General features: G+C 40.5%; 1 protein-coding gene across 1 annotated transcript in view; it reads right to left on the bottom strand.

The window, feature by feature from the left end:
- LOC103052998 (activator of transcription and developmental regulator AUTS2) overlaps positions 1-24,216 on the bottom strand; it is a 94,474-nt gene that overhangs the window by 11,617 nt on the left and 58,641 nt on the right. Inside the window, exons 7-13 of the mRNA XM_088152324.1 lie at positions 23,807-23,902; positions 16,489-16,560; positions 13,078-13,107; positions 9,159-9,230; positions 8,471-8,612; positions 7,938-8,015; positions 4,639-4,722 (exon numbers count right to left, since the gene is read on the bottom strand). Coding sequence (XP_088008450.1) covers positions 4,639-4,722; positions 7,938-8,015; positions 8,471-8,612; positions 9,159-9,230; positions 13,078-13,107; positions 16,489-16,560; positions 23,807-23,902 — 574 coding nt within the window. The remainder of the gene's footprint in view (positions 1-4,638; positions 4,723-7,937; positions 8,016-8,470; positions 8,613-9,158; positions 9,231-13,077; positions 13,108-16,488; positions 16,561-23,806; positions 23,903-24,216) is intronic.

Raw genomic sequence — 24,216 nt, 5'->3', positions numbered from 1 at the left:
CACCTGGAACCCTACTAGTAACCAATGCAGGGCCCACATAATAGGTGTAATATGACTATAGTGATTAGTGCAAGTCAATATGTCAGCCATTCCATTTTGGACCAAATGCAGTTTCCAAAGAACCTTGAGTAAGAGTACCCGGCAGACTCCAATTGCATGGTGATAAAGATATGAGTCACTTCCCACTCCAGGAATGACCACAACTGCTGTATTAACTAAAGCTGGGCAAACTAAACTAAAGCTGGTCATGGCCTCCATCTGCCCATCCAGCGGTAGCTGTGAGTTCAGGGGGACCCCTGAATTGTGGTCCTGCTCTGTCAGGGGCAGTGTCACCTCTCACGAGGCAACAGTAGAGCTGACAGAGATCAAACAAAAGCTGTCTGGCTAGCGTTTGACTTCAGCCTGTTGCATCCCATCCAGACCTCAACAGCATCAAGACTGGGACAGAGCTTCAGTGACATTTCCAGCTGGGATCAGGGCTTCTGATTGTAACCATAGTGATTGTGACCCATACTGGCTTGCCAGATGACCTATCCCAGTGGTTTCATATAGATGTTAAATGTGGTACCCTCCAAGAGAAGGGCCACTTGACCAACCCCGTGTCCCCACTGTCAATCGGAACCATCCAAATGAGGGAGCAATGGGAGTACTGCAAACAGTGCACCCAATCCCTAACCCCTGTAGGTGGTCCATAAAGATACCATGGTCAATTGCATCAAAGGCAGCCAAGAAGTCTAACAGGAGGAAGAGAAATGCACTATCAAGATCCCAATCGATCTTGGGATGATCCAAGATGATTGATGATGATCCACAAGACTGTCCAAAGCTGACTCCACCCCATGCTTAGGCTTAAACCTGACTGAAAAGAGTCCAGAGAATCCACTTCCTCTAGTGCTCTATATCTGAATCCCCAGCACCCTCAACAACCTTCCCAAGAAAAAGGAAGTTGGAGGCCAGACCATAGTTGTCATAGTTGTCCAGCACCCCTGTCATAGTTGTCCAGCACCCCTGGACAGAGCAAGGGAGGCAATACACCACAGCCTCTTTCAAGGCTGCTGGCATCCATAATTCCCAAAGAGAAGCATTAATAACCTCCCAATCTAGATTGCCTCACATACCCCTTCCCACTTAAGAATCAGGAGGGGCCTGGATCAAGCTCACAAGGGATGCAATCCTATCAGAGAGCACCCTAACCTCTTCCTTAGAGTCCACAGAGCAAAAGTCATTCCAGATAACCAAGCTAGAATACTCAAGACCCAAACAAGAAACTTTCAACCAACATATAACATAAATCCACCCATATGCCTAGTCTTGTATGGTCAGAACTGAAACAAATTGCCTCTCCAGGTGAAACGGGAAGATTGTGAGGCAGGGCTGGGAATTCTACCCTGAATCTGGATAGTAGCTTTCTATAGGCTGAAAAATATTAGAGATAAGGACCAAGAGAGGGTGTCTGCAGGGGTGTCAAAAAATCAGATGGTGCCCATAACTGAACGATTGAGGTTCTACCCTTTGTGTGTGTCGCGTGTGGACCACACGCAAAAAAGGGCCAAGACTTTGTATAATCACAACTACCATCTTGAATTTTTGACACGCGCTCCCATGCCTGATTCAAATTAAAAACAAACTTGTCCTCACCCACTCATCTTTTTTTCCAGCTAAGTAACATTTTGCACTTTGATTTCAGTACAGTGAACAGGGGTGGGAGGGGGAAGAGATTTAACCTTCCTAGTTAATCCTCTTATTCTAAAGCAATATTGCTCAACCTCTGCAACTTGCTCTAGATCTACTTTGCTTTCTTTGGAAAAAAGCGGCTTCCTTTCCTGTTCCTTGAGATCTGTCTAGGAAAACTGTTTGGAAATCTGCCTGATCATTTGGGAAAGAACTGGAACATTTCAAACTAATCTAAAATAAAAAGGAGAAAATATGCCCGACTAATCTCTGAGACCACAAAACTGTTCAAATCGCATGCATTCACTGTGTGGGTCTACCTTGTGGAAAAAGAACATTTTGAAAAGTGTTGCCTCTGATGGCTGAATTACACTCTATATTTAGCCTGAAGTAGTTTATTATAATTTCCAACTGAAGGTTTACTTTTAGCAGATGTAAGCCAATCAACAGTTGTTCACTGAATGGTCAAACAAATCATGACTTGACATTGTGTGTGAATTCAGTCTCAGTGTTAAATATTAGTGAGTCAGGTTTGAAAATAAGGAAGAAAAGGCTGGCATGTATGTGGATAAGGTTTTTTTTCTGATTATCTAATAACTAACCAGAAATAAGCAACTGCAAGAGTCCCCAGCTGGATACCTGTGAGATTTTGAACCCACCCATGAGTCGATGGAACTACATGTAAGAGCCCTTGCTAGTTTGGCAAGTTGGTATTCCATAAAAAGTAGCCCAATTGAAAAGATACAAAGTCTCTATAAATAATTCTTTACCAATGCTCCTATCAAAATATGAGTATAGGTAGTCCTCGCTTAGTGACCACAATTGGGACTGGCAACTCCATCACTAAGCATCGTGGTCGCTAAGCGGAAAATCACGTGACAATGGACTTACGACCTCACTTCCCAAGCAGTCATTAAGTGATTTGCAATTTTATTTCTGCATTATCCATTAACTCTGCTTGTCAGAAGCTGCTTGTGAAGCACACAAATGGTGATCATGTGACCATGGGATGCTGCAATGTTCATAAATGCGAGGATCAGTAGCAAAGCTGGGTTTTTTGCACTGTCATAACCTTTAACATCGTTAAATGAAGCAGTCAGTAAGTGAGGAGTACCTGTATAGTTCATTGCAAGCATACATATGATGGTCCAAGTTGCCTTGTCTTTTTTTTTTTTTTTTGCTCAGTATGTTTACGTGTGGGTGTATGTATCTATATGTATGTATGTGTATGTACACATACACACACAAACACACACACAGAGGCTCAATTTGGTGAAATCCTCCTTTGCAAACAAATGCTTGAACTTAAAAGATTAGCCTTCAAAAGCCAATTGATTTGTATGTATTTTATTTATTTATTTACAATGCTTATGAGTTGCTCCAATTAAAGCCAACTCTGAGCAATTTTCGATGAGCAGAGGAAAATGACTACAGGTAGTCCTCAACTTATGATGGCTATTGGGACCAGAATTTCCATTGCTAAGTTATGCCATCATAAAGTGCAACCACATCACTTAGCGACAGCAATCCCTGCAGTCCCAGTTGCCGTTGTTAACCGAATCCCACAGCTGTTAGGCAAGGCAACTTCCTGCTGGCTTTCCACAACCAAAGTCAGTGGGGAAGCTGGCAGGAAGTTGCAAGTCCCAGGCTGGTAGGCAGGTAAGTGGCTGCTGCTGGGTGGGTGCAGGGAGGCATGGCAAGGGTCAGAGAGAGTGTGTGAGGGTGCAAGGGGGTGTACAAGAGGTGCAGGAAGGGTCAGGGAGGGGGTGCGAGGGGGTGCATGAGGTTGTGAGGGGGTGCATGAGAGATGCAGCGAGGGTTGGGGAGGGTGCACGAGGGCGTGAGGGGGAGTGTGAGAGGCATGGTGTGGTTCAAGGAGGTGTGAGGTGAGTGAGAAGTGTAGCGTGGGTCAGGGAATGTGCACGAGGATGTAGCAAGGGTTGAGGAGGTTCCGTGAGCTTGCAGTACAGGTTGGGGAGGGTGCATGAGGGTGTGAGGGGGTGCAGTGTGGGTCCGGGAAGTTGTGTGGGGGTTGCAAGTGGCTGGAAGGTGTTAGCACAGAGGGACTGGGGGAGGATGTTGGGGGGGAGACTTAACCCAGCAACTTACAACCTTGCCTGTCGGTTTCCCCACTGACTTTCTGGGGAAACTAGCAGGGAAGGTTGTAAATGGTGATCACATGCTCATGGGGCACTGCAGCCAGTTGCAAGTGTGAACCAGGTTCGAAGTGCCCAGATCACAATCATGTGACTGCAGGGGTGTTGGGATGGCTGAAACTCCAAGGACTGGTGGTAACCGCCATTCATTCAGCACTGTTGTAACTTTAAACGGTCACTGAACAAATAGTCGTAGGTCGAGGACTACCTGTACGCTATTAACCCTCACCCGCTACCTGTATCAATTTACACTGGGCTGAATATGAATGCCCTTTCAAAATTCTCCACCAAATTGGAGTGCGGGGAGGGGAGAGAAATTGGATGGACAATTTTTCAGGATTTCTCCCAAAGAAGGAGAAATGCCTTCATAATTTCTCAGGGGCAGAAAAAAATAAACCTGCTACTCAAAATCTAATGAGATACTTTCTGTCCTGGTTATCTTCACTGGGGATTTAATGGAGAAGTGGGAAGCAAGGAAAACAGCAGACAAGTGGAGACATGATTGTGCAACGAAAGTCAGGACATTCATGCACACACTTCTTGCCCCCTTGATAACATAGCAAAACCACCAAATTCTGTCAATGAGAACTTTCCTGAAGTTCTCTTCTCCTCCCTTCATCATATGGAAATGCAAACAGGCAGAGAATTTCTTTGCCTGGATCTAGATTTCTGTGACAAAAAAGGGTTTGTAGAGGGCAGAGGTACTCCACATTCTCTTGCTTTTCTGCATGAATCTGTACTGTTTTTGCATCCTTGCTACTAAACCAACCCAAAGCACGACATAGCCAGAGCCGAAGGAGAATTTACTCACTAACGGCATGGTTGCCAAGTCCCCCGAAGGCATTGCCGCTCATGGCTGCAAGGCTGGTGAACGTCGTGGGCCGATTAAAAGTCTCTGAAACCAAACGGAAAGATGCTAATGGGAGGGGTGTTACCTACGGTGATGAAACAGTGGCTTACTTGCATTTTGCTAGGGCAAGCAAAGCATTAACAGGACATTTCCTTATAAGGAAAAGAGATGGAAAGCTAAGAGTACTTAGAGAGGGTGGAGTCAAGAAAGAGGAAAGATATGGTTGGTAACTGGAAGGGATAAAAAGAGGAAAAGAAAGGAAAAGGAGGTAATAAATGGAGAGAAGTGGAAGCAATGAAGTTGAGTGAGGAGATCAGAGAAGGAGAAGGAGAAGGAGAAGGAGAAGGAGAAGGAGAAGGAGAAGGAGAAGGAGAAGGGACAAACCATTGATATTTCACTTGTTGTGCTTAGACCCAAGCCTGCTAATGCAATAAGATTTTGTGTTGAATATAGTGACTCCATGCAGCTACCCAACCTGATGCCTCTCCTAATTGTACAGACCATCAAGCACTGAAATGCTTAAAGACTATGGCTAATAGTAACCCCAGATTACAACACATTGGTTTTGGATTTTGCAAGAGTTTGTGATTGAACACATAGCTGGAAAGAAAAAAAAAAGTGACTGCTTGTGCTTTAGCAAAACTAGCAGCATGCAAAGACATTTATATATTTGATTTCATATAAAGAAACTCTTTCGTATCTTGGAGGAATAACAGTACTCAGTTTGAAAGACTTTGAAGGAGAAAGGAGGGGTAGGTATGTGATTAAACTGTAGATGACCTGTATTTTACTACAGCAAGTAAAATGTTAACTGGATGCTTCATTATACAGAAAGGAGCCACCATGTGAATTTAAGGACGTGCTACTTCAGTGGGACTAACTTCAGGCCAAAAAAAAAAAAAGTTTGAAATGAATGCTATGTAATGTCTACTTTGTAATTACTCCAAAATTTTCTTTTCCTACAAAAGAGGGTTCTGTTTCTCTACCTGATGCTCAGAATGTTTCAGAATTTCTTACGGTGCTTTTCACCTTCCTTTACTGTTACAGATGGATGGTAGAGAATGTTATACTGATGGTGTTATATTCTGTTACATTAACTATCTATCAGTCTGAAGCCTCACTGGCTGCTCTCATTTTCCAATTTGGCGGAAAAAACAAGGGGGGATTTAATTCTATATATAAGATTTAATGGAAGTGTAAGAAACCAGGGATGCTGCAGAGTACTGTATATATGTATATACATACATACGTGTGTGTGTGTGTATATGTATGTATGTATGTATTGTGTATGTATGTATGTGTATGTGTGTGTGTGTGTGTATATATATATATATATATATATATATATATATATAAAATAAATAAATAAATAAATAAATAAATAAAGATAGGACATTCACAATCAGTCCTTAGCCGTCTAGAACTAAATCAATACAAAAACACAAAAAGGACAAATTCCACCCTTGAGAATTTTACCAGAATTTCTTTCTCCTTTGAAATAACTTTGGAAAGCAAAGTCTCTTTCACTAAATGAAGTGAATTAAATTAAATTTAATTTAATTAAGTAAAGGAACTGAATGAGAACCAGTAGGGGAAAAAAAATACAGGAGACTTTTTCCACAAAGCAGCACTTCCAATTGTGCTATGAATGCTTTTCTTCACTAGGAAGGGACCTTCTGATGTTCCTGAATGGATAATCTGAAGGTAGAAATCCTGGGGACCTTTTCTGTGGTCCTCCAAGCCTCCTCTGATTATGATTGCTGAAATTGTGATAGCAAAATATCTCATCATTTTGAAGTGGAAAACACTGAAAATGGTAGCTTAAGCTCTAAATATTTAACAAAACCAAAGTAACTCCCCCAAACCAAGCCTTTCCAACATACATGGCTTTGGAATATTAAATACAGCTCTTGACCATCAACAGATTGTCCATCCTTGCTCTGGAGGGTAGAAAAGGATTGATATGTTTAAATTGAAGGGGAACAGATTTCACCTAAATGTTAGGAGAAACTTCACAGTGATACAAAGTTTTCAACAGTAGATTTAGATAGCCAGCCAGCCGGCCAGCCGGCCAGCCAGCTTCATGAAATGGTGAGTTAATCTTCTGGTGCAGTGTTTCTCAACCTCAGCAACTTCAAGATGTGTGGACTTCAACTCCCAGAATTCCCCAGTGGACTGGGGGATTCTGGGAGTTGGAGTCCACACATCTTAAAGTTGCTGAGGTTGAGAAACACTGCTCTACAGGAACTTAAGCAAAGGATGGGACCCACTGAGATGGGAATGGCAATAGATGCAGGATCCCGTCACTGAGCAGAATGTTAGACTTAATACCTGCTACAAACTCTCCAGTTAAATTTGTATTATTCTACATCGTTGATGATTCTCACAGGATGTAACAGTGAGAATGTTACACCAAGATTAAGTTTAGGTTGGGGCAGAGGTGTTATAAAAGGCAAGTCACTCTGCTCTTTGGATGTGGAAAAGTTCAGTGGAGGAGAATTGAAGTATAGTCAAGCAATCATTCTGACTTACTCTTCACTTTGTTTTGCCAACCTTGAAGAACAAACACAACATATAAAGCACCGCATGGATGTGACTGTCAGGCCCAGCCCAAAAACAGTGGTGAAGCAATCCAGTTGAGTTCAGTTCCTTTATTTGCTTACACCATATAGACAGAATCTTGCCAGACTAAATCTGTATTACTGCAACCAGTGGATATACCCTAGGAGATTCTAGGGAGTGGTTATCCTGAACCTCTTATGCTTTCCACGCTGCACCTCTGGACTGTGTTGTCTTTTGTCTCCTTTCCCTTCCTGGAACGCACCCCCTCCTTCCTGATAGCCTTGCTCTCTGCGGCAATCCACCACAGTGATGGAAGCAAGAAACCCAGAACAAGAGGCACAGCTTGCCTCAAACCATATTTGAAAGAAAATGAAAAAGACAGGCTACTATAGTGCACCACGCTAGTGTATGGAAGCTATAATGTTATAGTATTATAAATGCTCTTCTCCTGCCCAATTCAGATTAAAAATAATTTGCAACCTCCTCTCCATGATAATCTCTTAGAGTTGCATTCCTCCTTTTCTCCATGAAAGGACTCAAGATGCAACACAAGAATCGGGAGCAGATCTCCAAGCAGACCTTGACCAGACTCAGATCTGCATGGCCTCATGGACCTTCAGACAATACCCTGAAGTCTGCCATAGCCTCTCAGAGGTGAAAAGGTTTCTGACCACTTTGCTTTGAGAATTTCCACTTACCTAAATGGGCTGCTGGGTTGAGAAAGTTGCTGTGGTGTGGGGGAGGACCAAAAGTAGGGCCGGCTGGATGGGCGGCACCTATCAAAACAAATTCAAAAGCAAGCAAACCAAAACATTTGAGTAGAGCGCTTGCAGAGTAGACATTGTATCCTAGGCTTCATTTGGTTTAGCCAGAGATGTTGGGATGCTGGATTCCTGCACATTGCAGGACATTGGAGTTAATGGCCTAAACAGCCCCTTCTAATATTATGATTCTAATGTATCTGATTATCTCAAATGGACATATAGACAATACCTGGACATACCACCCACAAATTCTGATCAAAAGAAGAATGAATTTAAAACCAGAACATCCCTCCCAGGTGATTTCAGGTCTTATAGTTTAATTCATGCAGTTATTTATTTATTTGACAGTGTTTATCAGTATTAAAACATTGTCATGTGTTGCTGAAGACTGCACCACACTGCCCACCCTTCCTCTTCCTCCTGTTCCATTTCTAAACAGAGAGCAGATTGGTGGTTTACAAACTCACTGGTTGCAGAGAAAAGAGTTGATGGCCGAGCTAAGTCATGAGGATGGTGGATGGCCCCAAAAAGACTGGGACCTGGAGGTCTGCTCAGAAATTCAGGTTTCAAACCAAAATCCAATTTATGAGGATCTGTCTGCATCTGTTTCTGAAATAGGAAAAAAAAAAAAATCATTAAGTTGGCAGTTCTTTTTTCAAAAAAAGGAACATAGTACTTTGGAAATCAAGGAGAGATCAGGTTCTTTTTAAAATGCATGTCTTATAGATGCAGATATCTGTAATCCATGCTTATGAATCGGAAGCCAGGAAGTTAATATTCCTGACTATGGACAGGATTGAGGAACCTATGGCCATTGCAACGATGCTGAACTGCAGTTTCCAATGTTGTAACAACTGGAGGACCACAAGTTCTCTACCTGACATACAGGAGTGTAAGAAATGCCTTAAATGGGCCAGCTGGTCCAAAATTACCCCATTTGAATGTCAGTGGCTCTCCAAGGCATTAGGCAGAGATGAGCTTTTCCAATCAGCTGAGTGTTATACTTGGAGGTCTCAGGGACTGAACCTGGGACCTTTTCCATGCAAAACTCCTGCTGAGTCTGAGAGATGTCAGTCAGTCAGTCAGTCAGTCAGTCAGTCAGTCAGTCAGTCAGTCAGTCAGTCAGTCAATCACCCTTTGCCCAAAAGAGCTCACCTTGACTTTCTGTTGATGGTGGTATATCTGCCAAGCAATATGAACATGCATAGCACACCATTTGCCTGGTTTCTACAAAAGAAACAAGTATTAAAAAGTACTGAAAATAATACCTCTTGGCTATAGGAATAATGGAATTTAAGCATGAACCTGTTGTTGCTTGAGAGTTGTCATCTATGGGCTTTTTTTTAACACAAAAGAGAATGCAGTATTCTATAAGGAGTCTCCTATCCAGGCACTAATGAGAACAACAGCTTTTTAGATTTACAAAAGTTGTAGCATTATGTACATTTAAACAAAAGATTCAAAACTGAAGACTCTAGGACTGTATGGACCCCCAGAAAACTTCACTCCCCCCTCCCACCAAAGACTCAGATCCTTCCAAAAATTGTGACCAAATTTCAATTTTTAATATGATGGGATGGGGAAATTATTAGTTCCATGGTTGAAGAGTAATTTTATTAACCATTATTACATTTAAAAATCAATAAACTGAAATCATGTCCAGGTTTTGTCCATCACTTTGTAGTGAGATGGAAGGTGACAAATTTGAAATATTTTTATTACACATACACATACACACAGAGTATATATATTTAGACTGTGAGCCTCCACCATGCCAATTCTTAGCTGAGAAAAGTTGTCACCCCTGCTTTAAGTCACCTTCTAGGTAAATTATGAAGCACTTTTTACTGGTGAAGAAGAGGATTTACATATTGCCACAGAAATAACAGGATCAGCTTGTAAAATGGACAGTAGGGACAACCTGTCTGTCTTGGGATATGGTGTCAACTGGTTGATGAGGCATCAGATGTAAGCATGGACATCAGTCATAACCTGTTACAGCTCTCTCACACATCACTTAATCTTCTTTCTTCCCAACTTCACTTTACAATGCAGCTTTTGATGTGGCTATTGACGCCCTGAGAATCTTCACAATCATAAAATATCATCTCCAACAAGACTTGTGGAAACAGATGTGCAGATTTACCAGCCCCTCTGGAAAGGTTCTATGACCACACATAGAGTGTCCTCATGCTGGCTGTTTATATAGCTAAGACCTGTGTGGCTCTGGTAGGAGTTGAACTCTAATAACAAAGTCAGTGTGGTGAAGGCAAAAGTTGTGGCAACGTGAGGGAGAGAAGATAATCACGTCCATCCACTGTGGCTTGCAAACTAGACCTTTGAGGACTTCATGTAGCCTATAAGCCACAACTTGTCCACAAGGCTTGTACAGAGCAACACAGATTTATTTCAGTAAGGGGATTTAGGCCATGGAGATACCATCATTTACTTCACTGAAGCAAAAATACCACCAATGCCTACATGGAACAATCTGGGTGGCCTCAAAGTCCTTTGGGTTAATGCTGTGGCCAGTATGGTTTCAGGCTGGACATCTTGAGGACTGCCCAGATCATGTGCCAAAGCCATCCAGCCTGGAACCCCCTCAGCAAGTGCCAAAAGGTATCCAGGTGCTGATTTTTGGGGAGTGCTTCACATGCACAGTTCACCTCCACAGTGATGCCCAAAACTTCTGGCGAGTGTCACAGAGCTTCCACTCATTGTGGTGAACAATTGGGAGGAGGCAAGCAATGTCTTCTCTGCAGGGCTTGCTTGCCAAAGCTTTTGGCAGGCACTTGGAGGAGGTACGTGGCTGGGTAGATATGCACATGCTGTGGGACTGTCTGCAGGATTGACTAAAGCCAAGTGGTCTGGAAAACTCTCTGGCATGTATTCCATGGCTTCCAGGCTGGCCACACTGAGTACATATTGTGGACAACTCCTTAGCATTTGCTATGTTGCCCAGTCTGGAAAATCTTTGGCACATGCCAAGATGCTCTTGGGTGGTGGCCATTAGTGCACTGTGGAGGAAATCTTGCAGCATTTGCTGAAGCTGTGCAATCTAGAAGCCCTTCAGCCAATACAGGAAGTGACGTCTCAGTCTTCTTTTGCGGTGGGCATTCCAAATAGGTGTATGTTTCCTCCTTGCTAGATTTTATTTCTAGTTTCTCAGCATGTGCTCTGTCCTGATGCAGCCACTGCTGGCTGGACACAAGAAAGAGACCTGCTGGTATGGACTATTGGCCATGAACATTAAGTCACACTGGTAAGCCAGGGGCAAATTATGTCACCAGCATCTTCACATCATCACACAAATGACATGACTTATGCAATGGAGACATGATGATCTTGTTACATAATCATGCCATTTGTGGGATGAGTTCATGATGCACAAGTCTTCATTTTGATGTCACTGTGGCTTGTTATGACAATATCCCAATGATGCCAATGTCCCACCTAGTCCTATAGTTGCCATGCAGATGGTTCTTGGAAACCCCAAAATCAAGAGCCCTCATCAGCACTGGCTTCATAAGGAGAGACTTATCACCTCTGATGCTTAAGTGGGGTGTAAAAAGGCCTGTGTTTTTTCAGAAGTGATGAGGCTGCACGTCAGCATGGCTAAAACCCAGAGAGTGTTAGTTTACAACACCAACATGAGAATGTTAGCTTAACACCAAACTAGGTCAGAGGGGCCCTAACTCAGGCATTCAATTTAGCCAACATTAGTAATTGATAAGGCCTCTATATTGCAAGGTCATCTCTAGAAGACCAAGATTCCCATTCAAGTGGAACAAGTGAAAGTTGTACAACTGGGTCTTGTCTGTTGCTTTGGTAATTCATGACATCAGCTGCTACGCATTCCCTGACAGGTTGTCACCTATTACCTGCCTAGAAATATGTAATGAAGAAAGGTCATTTCTTCATTTGAAGACATTTTTTTAACTGAATTGAATTGAATTTGAATTGAATTGAATTGAAGACTTCATTTGAGACAGACTTATCTATGGTCACTCAACTTATACCATCAGGATATTCCTCCTAATTAGTTTTAAAAAATGCTAATTTTCTTTGTAATGTTTATTTGAAATGAATGGGTAGAATGAATCACCTCTCTGTATAAGTGGGCATGTCCATTCCTAGATAGTTTCCACCTGATCCACCTTGTGTGAGAACTTCCCAAATCACGTATTTTCCTTGTAAATCAATTTGCATCTGGTGGTATCATTTGCATACATCAACTTGGACTTAGGATGTGGACTGATCTTTCTCTGAAGGGCCTTACTTTGCTGGTCTGAAAAGCTTCCATTCCATGACATCAGATCCTGTCATTTCTGCCCATCCATTCACAACCAGAAGGGAAAGACAAATATGCTGCTTTAAAAAATTCACCACATATTTTTGGGGTATCTGCACATCTCGTAAAAAATATTCACTATTACAGGCAAGAGTAAGGGTGGTACACTTGAATGGACACTCTGCATTTTGGCTCATTCTTGCTCCATAGTACTGCCATCCTTTCAAAGTGGCGTGTGTACAGCTGACCACCCCTTTAGTTTCTTTGCGGTTTTCATGACTTTCTTTCTCTATCCTGCAGGATATTTTTATACAAACACAAAGTAGCAAACACACAGAAAGTGGTACAAAGATGTGCTGTATACGGCATACTTTAGTGGCTGCGATTTGTGTTCATGTGTGCGTTAGGCACGGAGAAAACAGAAGAGGCAAAGAGTACACGGGTTCAACATCTCTGGAGGTTTTCAAGAAGAGGCTGAACAACCACCTCCAAAAAAAGGTTTCATTAGTTTTCTTGCACATTGCAGGGGACTGGACCAGGTGATTTTTGTGGTGCACTCCTATTCCAAACATCTATGATTTTATGGCAAACTGCATGAGTAGTAACTTTTGTAAAGCATGGGAGGTGACCCTTTTTTTAAAGGAGGAACAGGTGAAGTCTAACGATTGGTGGGTGCATCTTTGCAGGCAAAATTCAGAGAGAAATGCGGGGGGGGGGAGGATTCTAAGAAAGGCAGAAGAACCATAGCAAAACAAGGCAGAAAGAGGTTAGTTGCCATCTTACCCTCAACATGGGCCTGAACGGATCTGTCAACTGAAGAGAGAGAGAGAGAGAGAAAGAAAATTAAAACCTGTCACTCAAACCCCTGTTCAGGTCATTAACAGATCAGTACTGCTTCATTAAGAATCTGGAAATGGAAAACATTAGCATGTTCTAAATTTTACATGTAGCCCCAAGTAAGTACTTCCTATTACCTTAATAGGGAGAGGAGAAAAACAAAGCAACTGCTTTGTCAGCTTTGGCTTTAGGCCATCCCTATTGCCATCTAGCCAGCTGTTTTTCTAGCAATGTATCCGAATTGCTGGCTTCCCAGTTGGTCATCATAAGGACTGCAAGAGGATGAAATCTGGTTTAACCCATCTTGTCTTCCCATCTTTTTCTGTCTGTGTGTCATGTCCAAGAGGGACATATCCACCATTGCCAATATTTATAAGCCATTCTGGGAGCTTTTTGGCTAAAGAATGGTGAAGGGGAAATGTTTTATATAAATTAGCAAATAAATACTCACAATCCACCTTCCAATTCCAATTCCTTTATACTGACCACCAGGAGGCAGAACATGGCTGGTTTCATCCTATACTGGGATTCTTCAAAACTCTGTCTGAAGTGTCCCAGTATAGCATGAATCCAATCATGTACTGCCTCTTGGTGGTCCATATAAATAAAGTCACCACACAAGATATACATTGTGTAAAAATTGAGAAATTCCTCATGTAAAACCTCATATATGGGGAGATGACATACGTAAGGTAACATCCATACCTCTCTAGTCTGAGAGCTTAGGGAAAACTGAATCATATATATCATTCTGACAGATTGTCAACTACCTAGAAAACATGTCTCCAAAGCAGTAGTTTGTCCTGGAGCTGCATCATTCATTCATTCATTCATTCATTCATTCATTCATTCATTCATTCATTCATTCAACACTGAAAAGCAAATAGCTGACTTTGGGTTCAGGATAAGCACAAGCTCAGGAAGGTAAAAACGGGGAATGCATTTGAGAAGAAGCTGAATTATCCATACAGAATTGCTAATTTGTATCCCCCACCTCCCCCTGCTACTTAAGCATCCTCTGAGTTATTCAGTTCTAAAATTCACATACACTAATTCAGATTTTAAAGATTAAAATACAGTTGAAATCAGAGGCTTTTCTTTTGGGATTGATTGATAAACAGTTGAAAAAAATCATGGACCTTTGTTTTTATATAGGATAACTGCAGTGAGATTATTATATGCACAAAGAGGGAAAGATTTGACGTTACCCACAACGGAGGAATGGACAGTGAAGATGATGGAACTTGCTGAGATGGCCAAATTGACATCTTTGATCAGAGAAAAGACATTATCTAAGTTCATTACTGACTGGAAACCCTTTACAGACTTTTTGCGTGAAATAGAAAAAAAAAAGAACTTAAGATATATGGTTTTGATGATTAGAAAAAAATAGATTATAGAAAAAATGAAAGTCATGTTGTAACCATAGAGTAAGAGATAAATTTATACGTATAACTGCTATAAAGAAAATTGGAAACTTCTTTCTTTCTTTCTTTCTTTCTTTCTTTCTTTCTTTCTTTCTTTCTTTCTTTCTTTCTTTCTTTCTTTTCTCTGCATTTTTGGCTTTGTCTTTTTTTCTTCCTTTTCTTCTTTCTTTTATTTATTCTAAATATTAGTTTCTGTTAGTTTCTATCTTTTTTTAATTAAAATCTTAATAAAGTTATACGGGAAAAAAAGTCATCCAGTTCTAAAACTCAGGATGAATGAAGAATAGTACTGGGAATAAGCTCAGATTTTAAAGGAAGATTTTTCACTAAGGGAGAAATGCTGATACAGAAAATAATAATCAGTGCTAAACTTCTCCTATTCTCTGGCAGCTAGCTCAACCTATTGCATATGCTAGTTTTCTCTTTCTCTTTTCTCTAGAGCCTAGAAATTGCAATGACAGGTTCAGTAGTTAACTAAATAATAATCAGCATCAGATGCCTTAAGATATGAAATCAGATTAGGCTATAAAACAAAAGGAAATCTAGAGAAAATCAAATTATCGTATTCATGGTGGCCTATTTAAATTCGAATTGATCTTTGAATGTGATTTTATTGTATCAGTTTCAGAAATTTAAGAGTGTGCTGTATTACAGTCTGCACTATTTATGACTTCTCAAGGAAACACTCATTTGGAGAGCTCTTAACAAAGGCCAGGGACTTGAGGCTATGATGTAATTGAATTTGTTTATAGAACTTTCTGACCGTAATTTCTTTTGGCTGCACACACTTCATTGGGATTAAACTCCTTTCAACTCAGTTGAACTGATTTTCAAATACACAAGTATTGGATCATGCTATTAGAGTGCCCTGATTCCCTTTTGGAGGAATTCATGGAAGCTCAAGTGATTACTTGTCACTTTTTCAGGCCATTACAGAAGCGAGCATTATATTTTCCTATAAATCTTATTTATGGTGCTGGAAGAGAGATGGGATACAAAACAAATGAACAAATAAGCAAGCAATAAACAGGGACTCCCTGGGCATAGGCCATCTCTATACCAGGTTTTCATGCTGTCCAGGGCTTGCTTGCCAGTTCATTTGATCCGTAAAAGTGGTATGCTAAGGCCAATGGAATGCTAAGATCCAGGCCAGATACTTGCCTTTAATATCTGGATAGAGGCCAAGAATCCAGGAAAGATAGTAATGCTGAAGAGGAATACGCCTCAGCAACTAATCTCCTTGGGAGCCTCCGCCCCAAGGTATATAACTGCAATCTGATGTTGTAACCTTGGTGTTCCCAGGAGCAGAACGACCAGGGTGCCTATTAACACTATAAGATCATTTTACAGGGAATAATCAATTCCATTAATTCATCCACATTCATCTGTGTTCGGGTGGAATACATGATTCACAGGAATTGCCCCCACTCTCATGGACTTCAAGAAAGGGGTGAAATCCTGGCTGTGCCAGAAGGCCTGGGGGCCAGGTGGGGGCTCGCACCAGTGGAGGTGGCTTATGGGGTGATTGACCTTGCTCCCCCCCGGTCATCTTGAATGTTTTTAGTATTTATGTACAGGGTTCGTTGTTCAGATCTGATTTTTAATGGATTATTTATTTAAATATTTATGTGGGGATTTTTAACTATTGATGGGGTTTCTGATTTTAATTGTGAACCGCCCAGAGTCACCCGTTGGGCAGAGATGGGCGGCATACAAATTTAACGATAGATAGATAGATAGATAGATAGATAGATAGATAGATAGATAGATAGATAGACAGACAGACAGACAGACAGACAGACAGACAGACAGACAATGTAATTTTGTGCAAATATGGTGCCCCCATTATCAAAGGGCACAAAAAGCATGAATAAAATGCCTGAACTGAATGCCCGTGTTTTTTTAGAAGCTGCAACTTCATAGAACTTACCCTGGGATCCTTCTGGAGGAGGGTATGTGGAACAGCTCCAGGTCTTGTTGCAACATCAATAGGATTTGAAGTCTGCAAACATCACAGATACAAAAATAATAGTTGCATACCAGCATACACAAAGAATGTGTGTGAATGATTCTATCTAAAACATTGGCCAACCTTTCTGGCCTTTCATTTTCAAATTAATTTTGGCTTTTTCTGATGCCTGACATAGTTCTCCCCTTCCATACCACTGTTATCTACATTTTAGTTCCAGATTTTTAAATTTAATTTTATTATGATAATATACCCACAAATAGAAAAATACAAAGCAGTATCTATAAAAATATCAAAAGGAAAAGAAAATGAAAAAGCAAGCATGTGCACATCCATTAAAAAATCACATAACTTACAATAGAGACATAATGGCAACTCTAAGCAACCAATGAAACTTTGCCCATATAGAATCCTATTGATCAGTCTTTCTATTTTGTGAATAAAGAGCCAATTCAAAGGCTGAAAGTGAGCATATATCTTTAGTTCAAGATTTTATATTCAGATTAGCAGCTTTCCCGCCAAGCAAAACCATCTGTTTAGCTACAAGAGTACTAAAGCAGGCAGGATCAATACCCAAAGTTGGTGTGATTTCTTTTGAAAGGTTCTTAACTGAGAGCTCCAGAAAAACATTAATTTGCCCCTTCCAACCCCTCAACCTCACAAAGGGGGGGGGGGCGGGGGGAAGAGTCCTACCCAGAGGGATGTCTCTGGGCCACAAAAGACATGCTGGTGGGCCCATGTGACCTCTGGACCAGTTTTTGCATCCCCTCTCCCCCCCAGATTGTCCTTTGGGTAATCATAAGAAGGTCTTCTTATTTATATCTGACCAATTATTTACATTACCGAACAGCTAATGGAAAGAATTTTATATAAATGGAATAATATATTTCTGTTATTATTTATTATCCTCTCCTCTCCTCTCCTCTCCTCTCCTCTCCTCTCCTCTCCACATCCATATCCATATCCATATCCATATCCATATCCATATCCATATCCATATCCATATCCATATCCATATCCATCCTTTGAGTCAGTTTTTGAGTCCTGGTGACTGCCTGGACATGTCCCTGCAATTTTCTTGGGAAGGTTTTTCGGAAGTGGTTTACTATTGCCTACTTCCTCCTAGGGCTGAGAGAGAATGACTGGCCCAAGGTCACCCAGCTGGCTTTGTGTCTAAGACAGGACTAGAACTCACGGTCTCCCGGTTTCTAGCTGATGCCTTAACCACTACACCAAACTGGCTCTCATTATTAATATATACCACACTCAAAACATAAGAAGAAATATCCTAGCTAAAAATGAAGTACCAAACAAAAAATTAAGATGCAGAAAGTAAATTAAAGGTGGACCTGCACAGACACTCACACATCAATGAAACACAATGTGAACAAAGTAATGCCTAAAACTTTAATTTATTGCCTCTGTGATTTTTTTAAACTGGGTGTCACTACAAAAAAACTCCCTTTCTCTGGTAGCTACCTACCTAATCTGTGGAAGCTGTGGAAAAATTAAGCAGACCTGCAAGAAAAATTTCAACTACTGGACAAGTTCATACAGGAAAAAAAAAAAAATCCCATTGACAGTATCAGATTTCTGAGGATGCTATAATAATAAATAGCATACTAAATAAACAATTGCCCTTTCTATGCTAATAATGAAACTTCAACTACACAGCATTTTCAAAATATGTTTGGTTGACATTTGTCTGAGAACTTGACCAATTTCCGTTCACAAACATACATGAACTTGAACACAATTATGTAGCACAATATTCATTCATTTCTGAATTCCATAGTACAGTTTGTCATCGGAAGGGATGGATGGATGGATGGGTGGGTGGATGGGTGGGTGGAAGGGAGGGAGGGAGGGAGGGAGGGAGGGAGTACAAAAGTGTAGAATTAAAGAATGTTATAAAAACACAATACAAATATATATATAAAAAATAATTTGCTTCAATTATTAGGGAAACATGCACAAACATTTGCATGAGTGTGGTGTAGTATTATTTGGTTAGAGATATAATATTAGATTTGGTTAGATATATAATATTATAGTCGGTTAGAGAATTTCAACTGGCAGGGTCTAGGAGGAGAGCCTTTCCTGCCACCCCTCACCACACCTTGTGGAATATCTTGCCCCCCGAGGTGAGACTGGCCCCCACTCTTCTAGCCTTCCAGAAGAGCTTTAAGATCTGGCTCTGCCGACTAGTTTGGAGACCCAATCGGGGCTCCCAACACTGGGGTGGCTGGCACCTTGAGGATGCTCTCTCCACCTTTTAACTTTGTACTCTTTTAATATACTTCGTAGTGTTTAAATGTTTTTATGTTTTTTATTGTGAGCCACCTAGAGTCACTGATAGTGAGATGGACGGCATATAAACTTGATTTATGAATGAATGAATGAATGATGAGTGTTCAAGTCCGCTCTCATCCATGGAAAATCACTGAGTGTCTTTGGGCTAATCACTGTCTGCCCAACCTACTTCGACAGGTTGCTAATATGGTGATAAAAACGAAGGGAGAGATGCACATAAGCCACCTTGAGTTGTTGGAGGAAAGGCAAAATATAAATCTAACAAACAAATGACAAACAAATAAAAGGAAAGTAACATCAAGGGACAAAAGTGTGGGAAAATGTGCATGAATTAAGGCACAGATTTTTGTGGGAAAAAAATCACAAATGAAATGGAATAAATTTACCATTGGAAAAATGTAAAATAATAACCTGACAAGTTCTGAGAAAGATATGAGCTAAAACAATGGAATCTGTTGACATCTATTAAGTTATATCACTGGATTTACATTTGTTTTCCTTTGTGTTTTATCTGATGAGTTAAAAGACTGGATACTAGTTTCAGTTTCACACTTCCACATCAGGTTTATTCAATATACTTCCTTATTCTACAGGTAGCTCTTGCTTAGCAACCACAATTGCTGCGGTCGCTAAGTGAAAAATCACATGACCACGATAGGCTTACGATCTCACTTCCCATTTGGTCGTTAAGTGAATCACCACGGTCGTTAAGAAAAATATCATGCAACCATGATTTACTTCCGCCTTCTCTATTAACTCTGCTTGTTGCAAGCCACTTGCGAAGCACACCAATAGCAACCCCATGTCGGTGGGATGCTGTGATGGTTGTAAATGCAAGGACTGTTCACAAAGCTTTTTATTACAACATCATAACTTCAAACAGTTGCTAAACAAGGCAGTTGGTAAGCAAGGACTATCTGTACTGGGTTTCTGAAGCCCTTGCTTAGCTTTTCTTTTTAATGGAGAACTGCTTTGGCTATTTGGACAAATGGAAAGGAAATGAACCTGAAGTGACACTCCCTCACATTTCTTCTTCCCCTCTATATCTCTCTATGTTGTAGCATCTAAAATTGAGCTGTCTTTTCATGCAGTTAATTACCCAGGTTATGCCTGTATTTGAAGCTTGCAGATATCCATGGGGGCAATGCTGTCAAACTACAGAGGAATAAAGCAAATGGGTCTAGAAACACTCCTTGAAGATCTTCCCTCAGAATGCTATAAGTTTGAGTTCCTTGCTCCTGACCCCCAATCTTGCCTCTCTTCTTGAAAAGTCTCTCTGATGACCTATTTTACTAAAATGGCAAGCCAGTGAGATCCTGAATAAATATTCCAGTCTTCAGGCAAACAAGTTTGATTCAGGCAAAGCAGAAATTAGGGAAGCTCACAGATAAATCCCACGTTGCTTCAATGAGGGCATCTGATCAGAGATGAAATAGCCTTGAACGACCACCTCCATTTTCTAAGTTTATGCAGGTGTGTGCAATTTTGGGAAATGGAAGCACAGTTCCTATGTCTTTTCAACATCCGCCTTTTCAACTTGTTCACCAGCTAATTTTCCCCAGTCTTGCTGGATCCAGCTTTTGCTTCATGATTCTATATCTAAATAATGAGCATAGATTTTTTAAAAAAAGTAAATGGCTGAAATTTGAGCCAACTCTTTTCAAGCCATTTGAGAACAATGTTAAGGTTTTGAAAATCCATATTTTAAATAGACTGAAGTGGAATGATTTCAGAATGTGAATGAAGATTTAAAAGCTGATCTTTCTCAACTTTTCCTTCCCTATCCCTCATTTTTCTAATCACAGCACGTGATTTCAACCCATGGACATTCGTGTGCATAGGGAGAGTTGAGTATTTCCATCCTCAATTGCAAACTATAAGACTGTTCCTCCAGAGGAGAAACTAATTATGAAATCAAGAGAAAATCCTCACTTAAGGAAGTACTTCCTTAAAAAAACATTCAGAAAACAAACCAGCTACAATGCTGTGGATGATTTAACTCAAATGGATTCTTAACAGTCTGATTAGCATACATATGAAGGCCTCTGCTAATGAGCCATAATCTACATATTTAAGCAGCCTGAATCATGTTAGTGAGGTTAGTGTTCACATTGGGCAAACTTAGCTGTGGATTCCTGCTGAAAAAGTGTAGATTTAAAATACACTGCTGAAAACAGAGATTTCCAGTTTACATGTATACACACATAGGCACACACAATACTCCATACAAAGAAATAAAACACCTAGCATATAAAGGATCTGAAAACAGACTTTGAACGGTTGTCTGAAGATCTCATTACTACTTCTAAGTTGTAATGTAGATTATTTACTTTTTGTTTAGTAAGTTATGAAAAGCCAGCCATTTGGTTTGCAATCTTGGCAAGGCTAAGTGTCGACTGACGCACCATTGCTTGTTAATTATAACTTTGTTAGGGTTTTATGCTTTATTTTCTGTGAGTGGGTCTGCTTGATAGTCTCTGATAATTTTGCACTGCATTCTTATTTCTATTTTTTTATCTCTGCAAACCTCAGCCTGGGTGAAGTCAGTACCATTAGCCTCTCTGCTTTGAGCCCCCCTCTCAAAATATTTGCAGTTCCATGACATTGCGTCATCTGCCCTGAATCTTACCTTTTCCTGTATAATTATAGTTTGAGAATTCTTCTAAGACACTGTGATTTTTAACAGCACTATTTCCTCTATACATTTATCTAAAGTTCAGAAAGATTTATACTTTCTCTCACTTTTTAAAATAAAGTTGGGTTTAAATTATAACTTGTGCTACTCCTCCCAATGGGGGGATCAACTGTTTTCTCTAATCACCCACCTCAAAGCTGAAAGGGCCCAGAGGTGACACAATAGTATTTACTTCCTTGATGACATCCTTTTCTTTCTTAATAGCCTGTAAGTCCATTGGCTGTGGGTGTCCTGTCTAGCTCATTCTCCAGAGTTAAGGGAGAAAATGCTAAGTAAAGGCATTCTCAAGAAAAATCGGAGGTTACAGCAGTAACTACCAAGCAGTTACACCAAGGCAGAAAGAGACAGGCCAGGTTGTGTGAAAGCCAGGGGACTTTTGGGAGGAGATTTTATTTGTTTGCCAACTTGTATGCTGCCTCAGTCATAGTTCCCCCTGATGGATTCAGCCCTGCTGTTAAAAAAATCAAGTGGCTTCTTTTTTTACCTTTCAAAAATACAGTTTTTCCTTTATCTTGTCAGCAAAATGTCTTCTCCATATTTACCCCTTTCCCATCTTGATTATTGCAGTATTTTTCCCCTGGTCTTCCACTGTCTCAGTATTCATGAAAATTGAGATTGCCCACATTATCCAACTTCTTTATCATCATGGGGATTTCCTTCCTTAATACCTTCTCTGACTTTCTATTCATGCTCAGATCCTGAATAAGTTTCACAAGATTCCACGGTTTTGCATTTTTTTACCTCTCTACAGTTCAGAAATATCTGGGCCCCCAAAGTTGGTAACTAATTCTATTTATTATCCAGTTAATCAACTCTTTTTCCCTAAGCTCCATGTGTGTGTTCCTCCATCCTGTGTCAATTTGAGATTTTAAGTTCCATTTTAAAATAGGTTAATTTATTAATTTAATTTATAGACTGCCCAACTCCCAGTGACTTTGAGAAGTTTATGTCATGCATGTTCTTTGTAAAACACAATATATTTAAATTATGCTACACAACTGAATGGGCAGATTCAGACATGGTTGTGCTTAAAATAGACCCAATGGAATAAACGGGATGAATCAATTGGTTTGTGATGATCAACATGCAATGAGAAGGCCTCATCTACTTGAAGCAATGCCCTACCTGCTTCTTTTGTGTGTTGTTATCAATATGCTTTCCTTCATGCCAGAATAGGTTCCCAGACAAAATAGAGAACAAAGAAAAACTGGAATTCTAGCCAGGCCAGAATTCAAATCTGTTCTCTGAAAACTGGCTTTGATGGGATGATTTCAACTGCAGGCAAAGAACCTAAAAGCTACATATTCTCCACCGGGATACCGGTCTTTGAAAGAAAGCATTACCAGTTTGGAAGGAGCGTAGAAGATTCTTGGAAAGTTAACACTACCAATGCAGAATTGCCAGTGTGTTGACCTATGACATGGGTGCTGGTTGAATCTAGGGAACAACTGACATGGCTTTTTTCAACTGATAGAAAGAATCCCATTCGAAGGAAACTTGAGATCAAGGTTTTCTTCCCCAACCAACAAGGTTTTTGTTTTTATAACCTCACCTCTGGGAGCTTGAGAAGTTGTCTTTTTAAAAAAATATATATTTTCCTTGGTTGGAGTTTTCAGCTTCTTTTCCTATTAGAGCAGGTGGAAATTACTAGGGTAGCTATTGAATGTCTTTTCTGTGACATGTCTTTCCATCAGTAGGAAGTCTCTGCTGCTCACTCTTCCAAGTATGAATGAGTCCTACGGAAGAAGTTCCCTTCTGATATTGTCCCTCGGGATTCAATGGAAATGTGGGAATTGAGAGAAGCTATACACTACTAGTGAGAAGACTGTACAAGGAAAGATAATGGATTCACATCCAACCTTGGGCCACCATGCAAGCCACCTATGAAAATGTCATCCTGATTTTCTTTTCCTTTGAAAGAAATCTTTGCTTCCTTTGAAATCAAATTCTCTTTCATTTAATTAAGTGAAATAAATGAAGGAGAATCAATAAGAAAGAAATACGGTAGAATTATTCTGCACAGCAGCACTTCTGATGCTGCTATGAATGCTATTCTATACTAGGGAAAGACCATGTTGTATTTGTAGGCATCTTTATTTTTCCCATGGTCTGGAGTCTTCTGCAGCCATCTCCAAGAGAATGACGAAGACTACCATTCTCACATACCTGGCATTGCAAGAGACCAAAAAAGACCCCCTCTGCAAACAAGAATATATTCATACAACACAAACACTTAAGCAATACAGTCCATGTTATTCAGTCTGTGTTTACCTTGGGTTGAAATGCTCCTTGCAGCGACCCAAAAGGACCAGTTGGCGGTATCATAGGAGGGATCCCAGATACAGCAGGAGGGTAGGAGTGGAATAACTATGGCAGAAAGAGATCAGTATTAAAGGAGCCTATTGACTTTCTTCTTCTTTTTTACATACAAGTCTTGAAATTTCAATTTACAAGAAAACAAAAGAGGTACACGCATGAATGAGTGGGTGAACTGGTTGTGTAAAACCATGAAGGGCCACTGAAGTTTATTAACTTATTGAGTACTGGGTAAAGGAGGAAATGATAAGCCTACAAAGAAATGCCAACAAAGACACCAAAAGGTTATGCAGAGTATTTATGACATGCAAGATGAGAAGATGAGAGATGACTGGTGTGGAGAGAAGATCTCGGCTGTGAGGACG

This window comes from Python bivittatus, unplaced genomic scaffold (genome assembly GCF_059951505.1).
Source record: "Python bivittatus isolate LINGU-HERP-01145 unplaced genomic scaffold, Pbiv_v1 ctg000690_np1212, whole genome shotgun sequence".
Lineage (NCBI taxonomy): Eukaryota > Metazoa > Chordata > Lepidosauria > Squamata > Pythonidae > Python > Python bivittatus.
The sequence above is the reverse complement of the archived record's forward strand: the minus strand, read 5'-3'. Positions and strand labels throughout refer to the sequence as shown.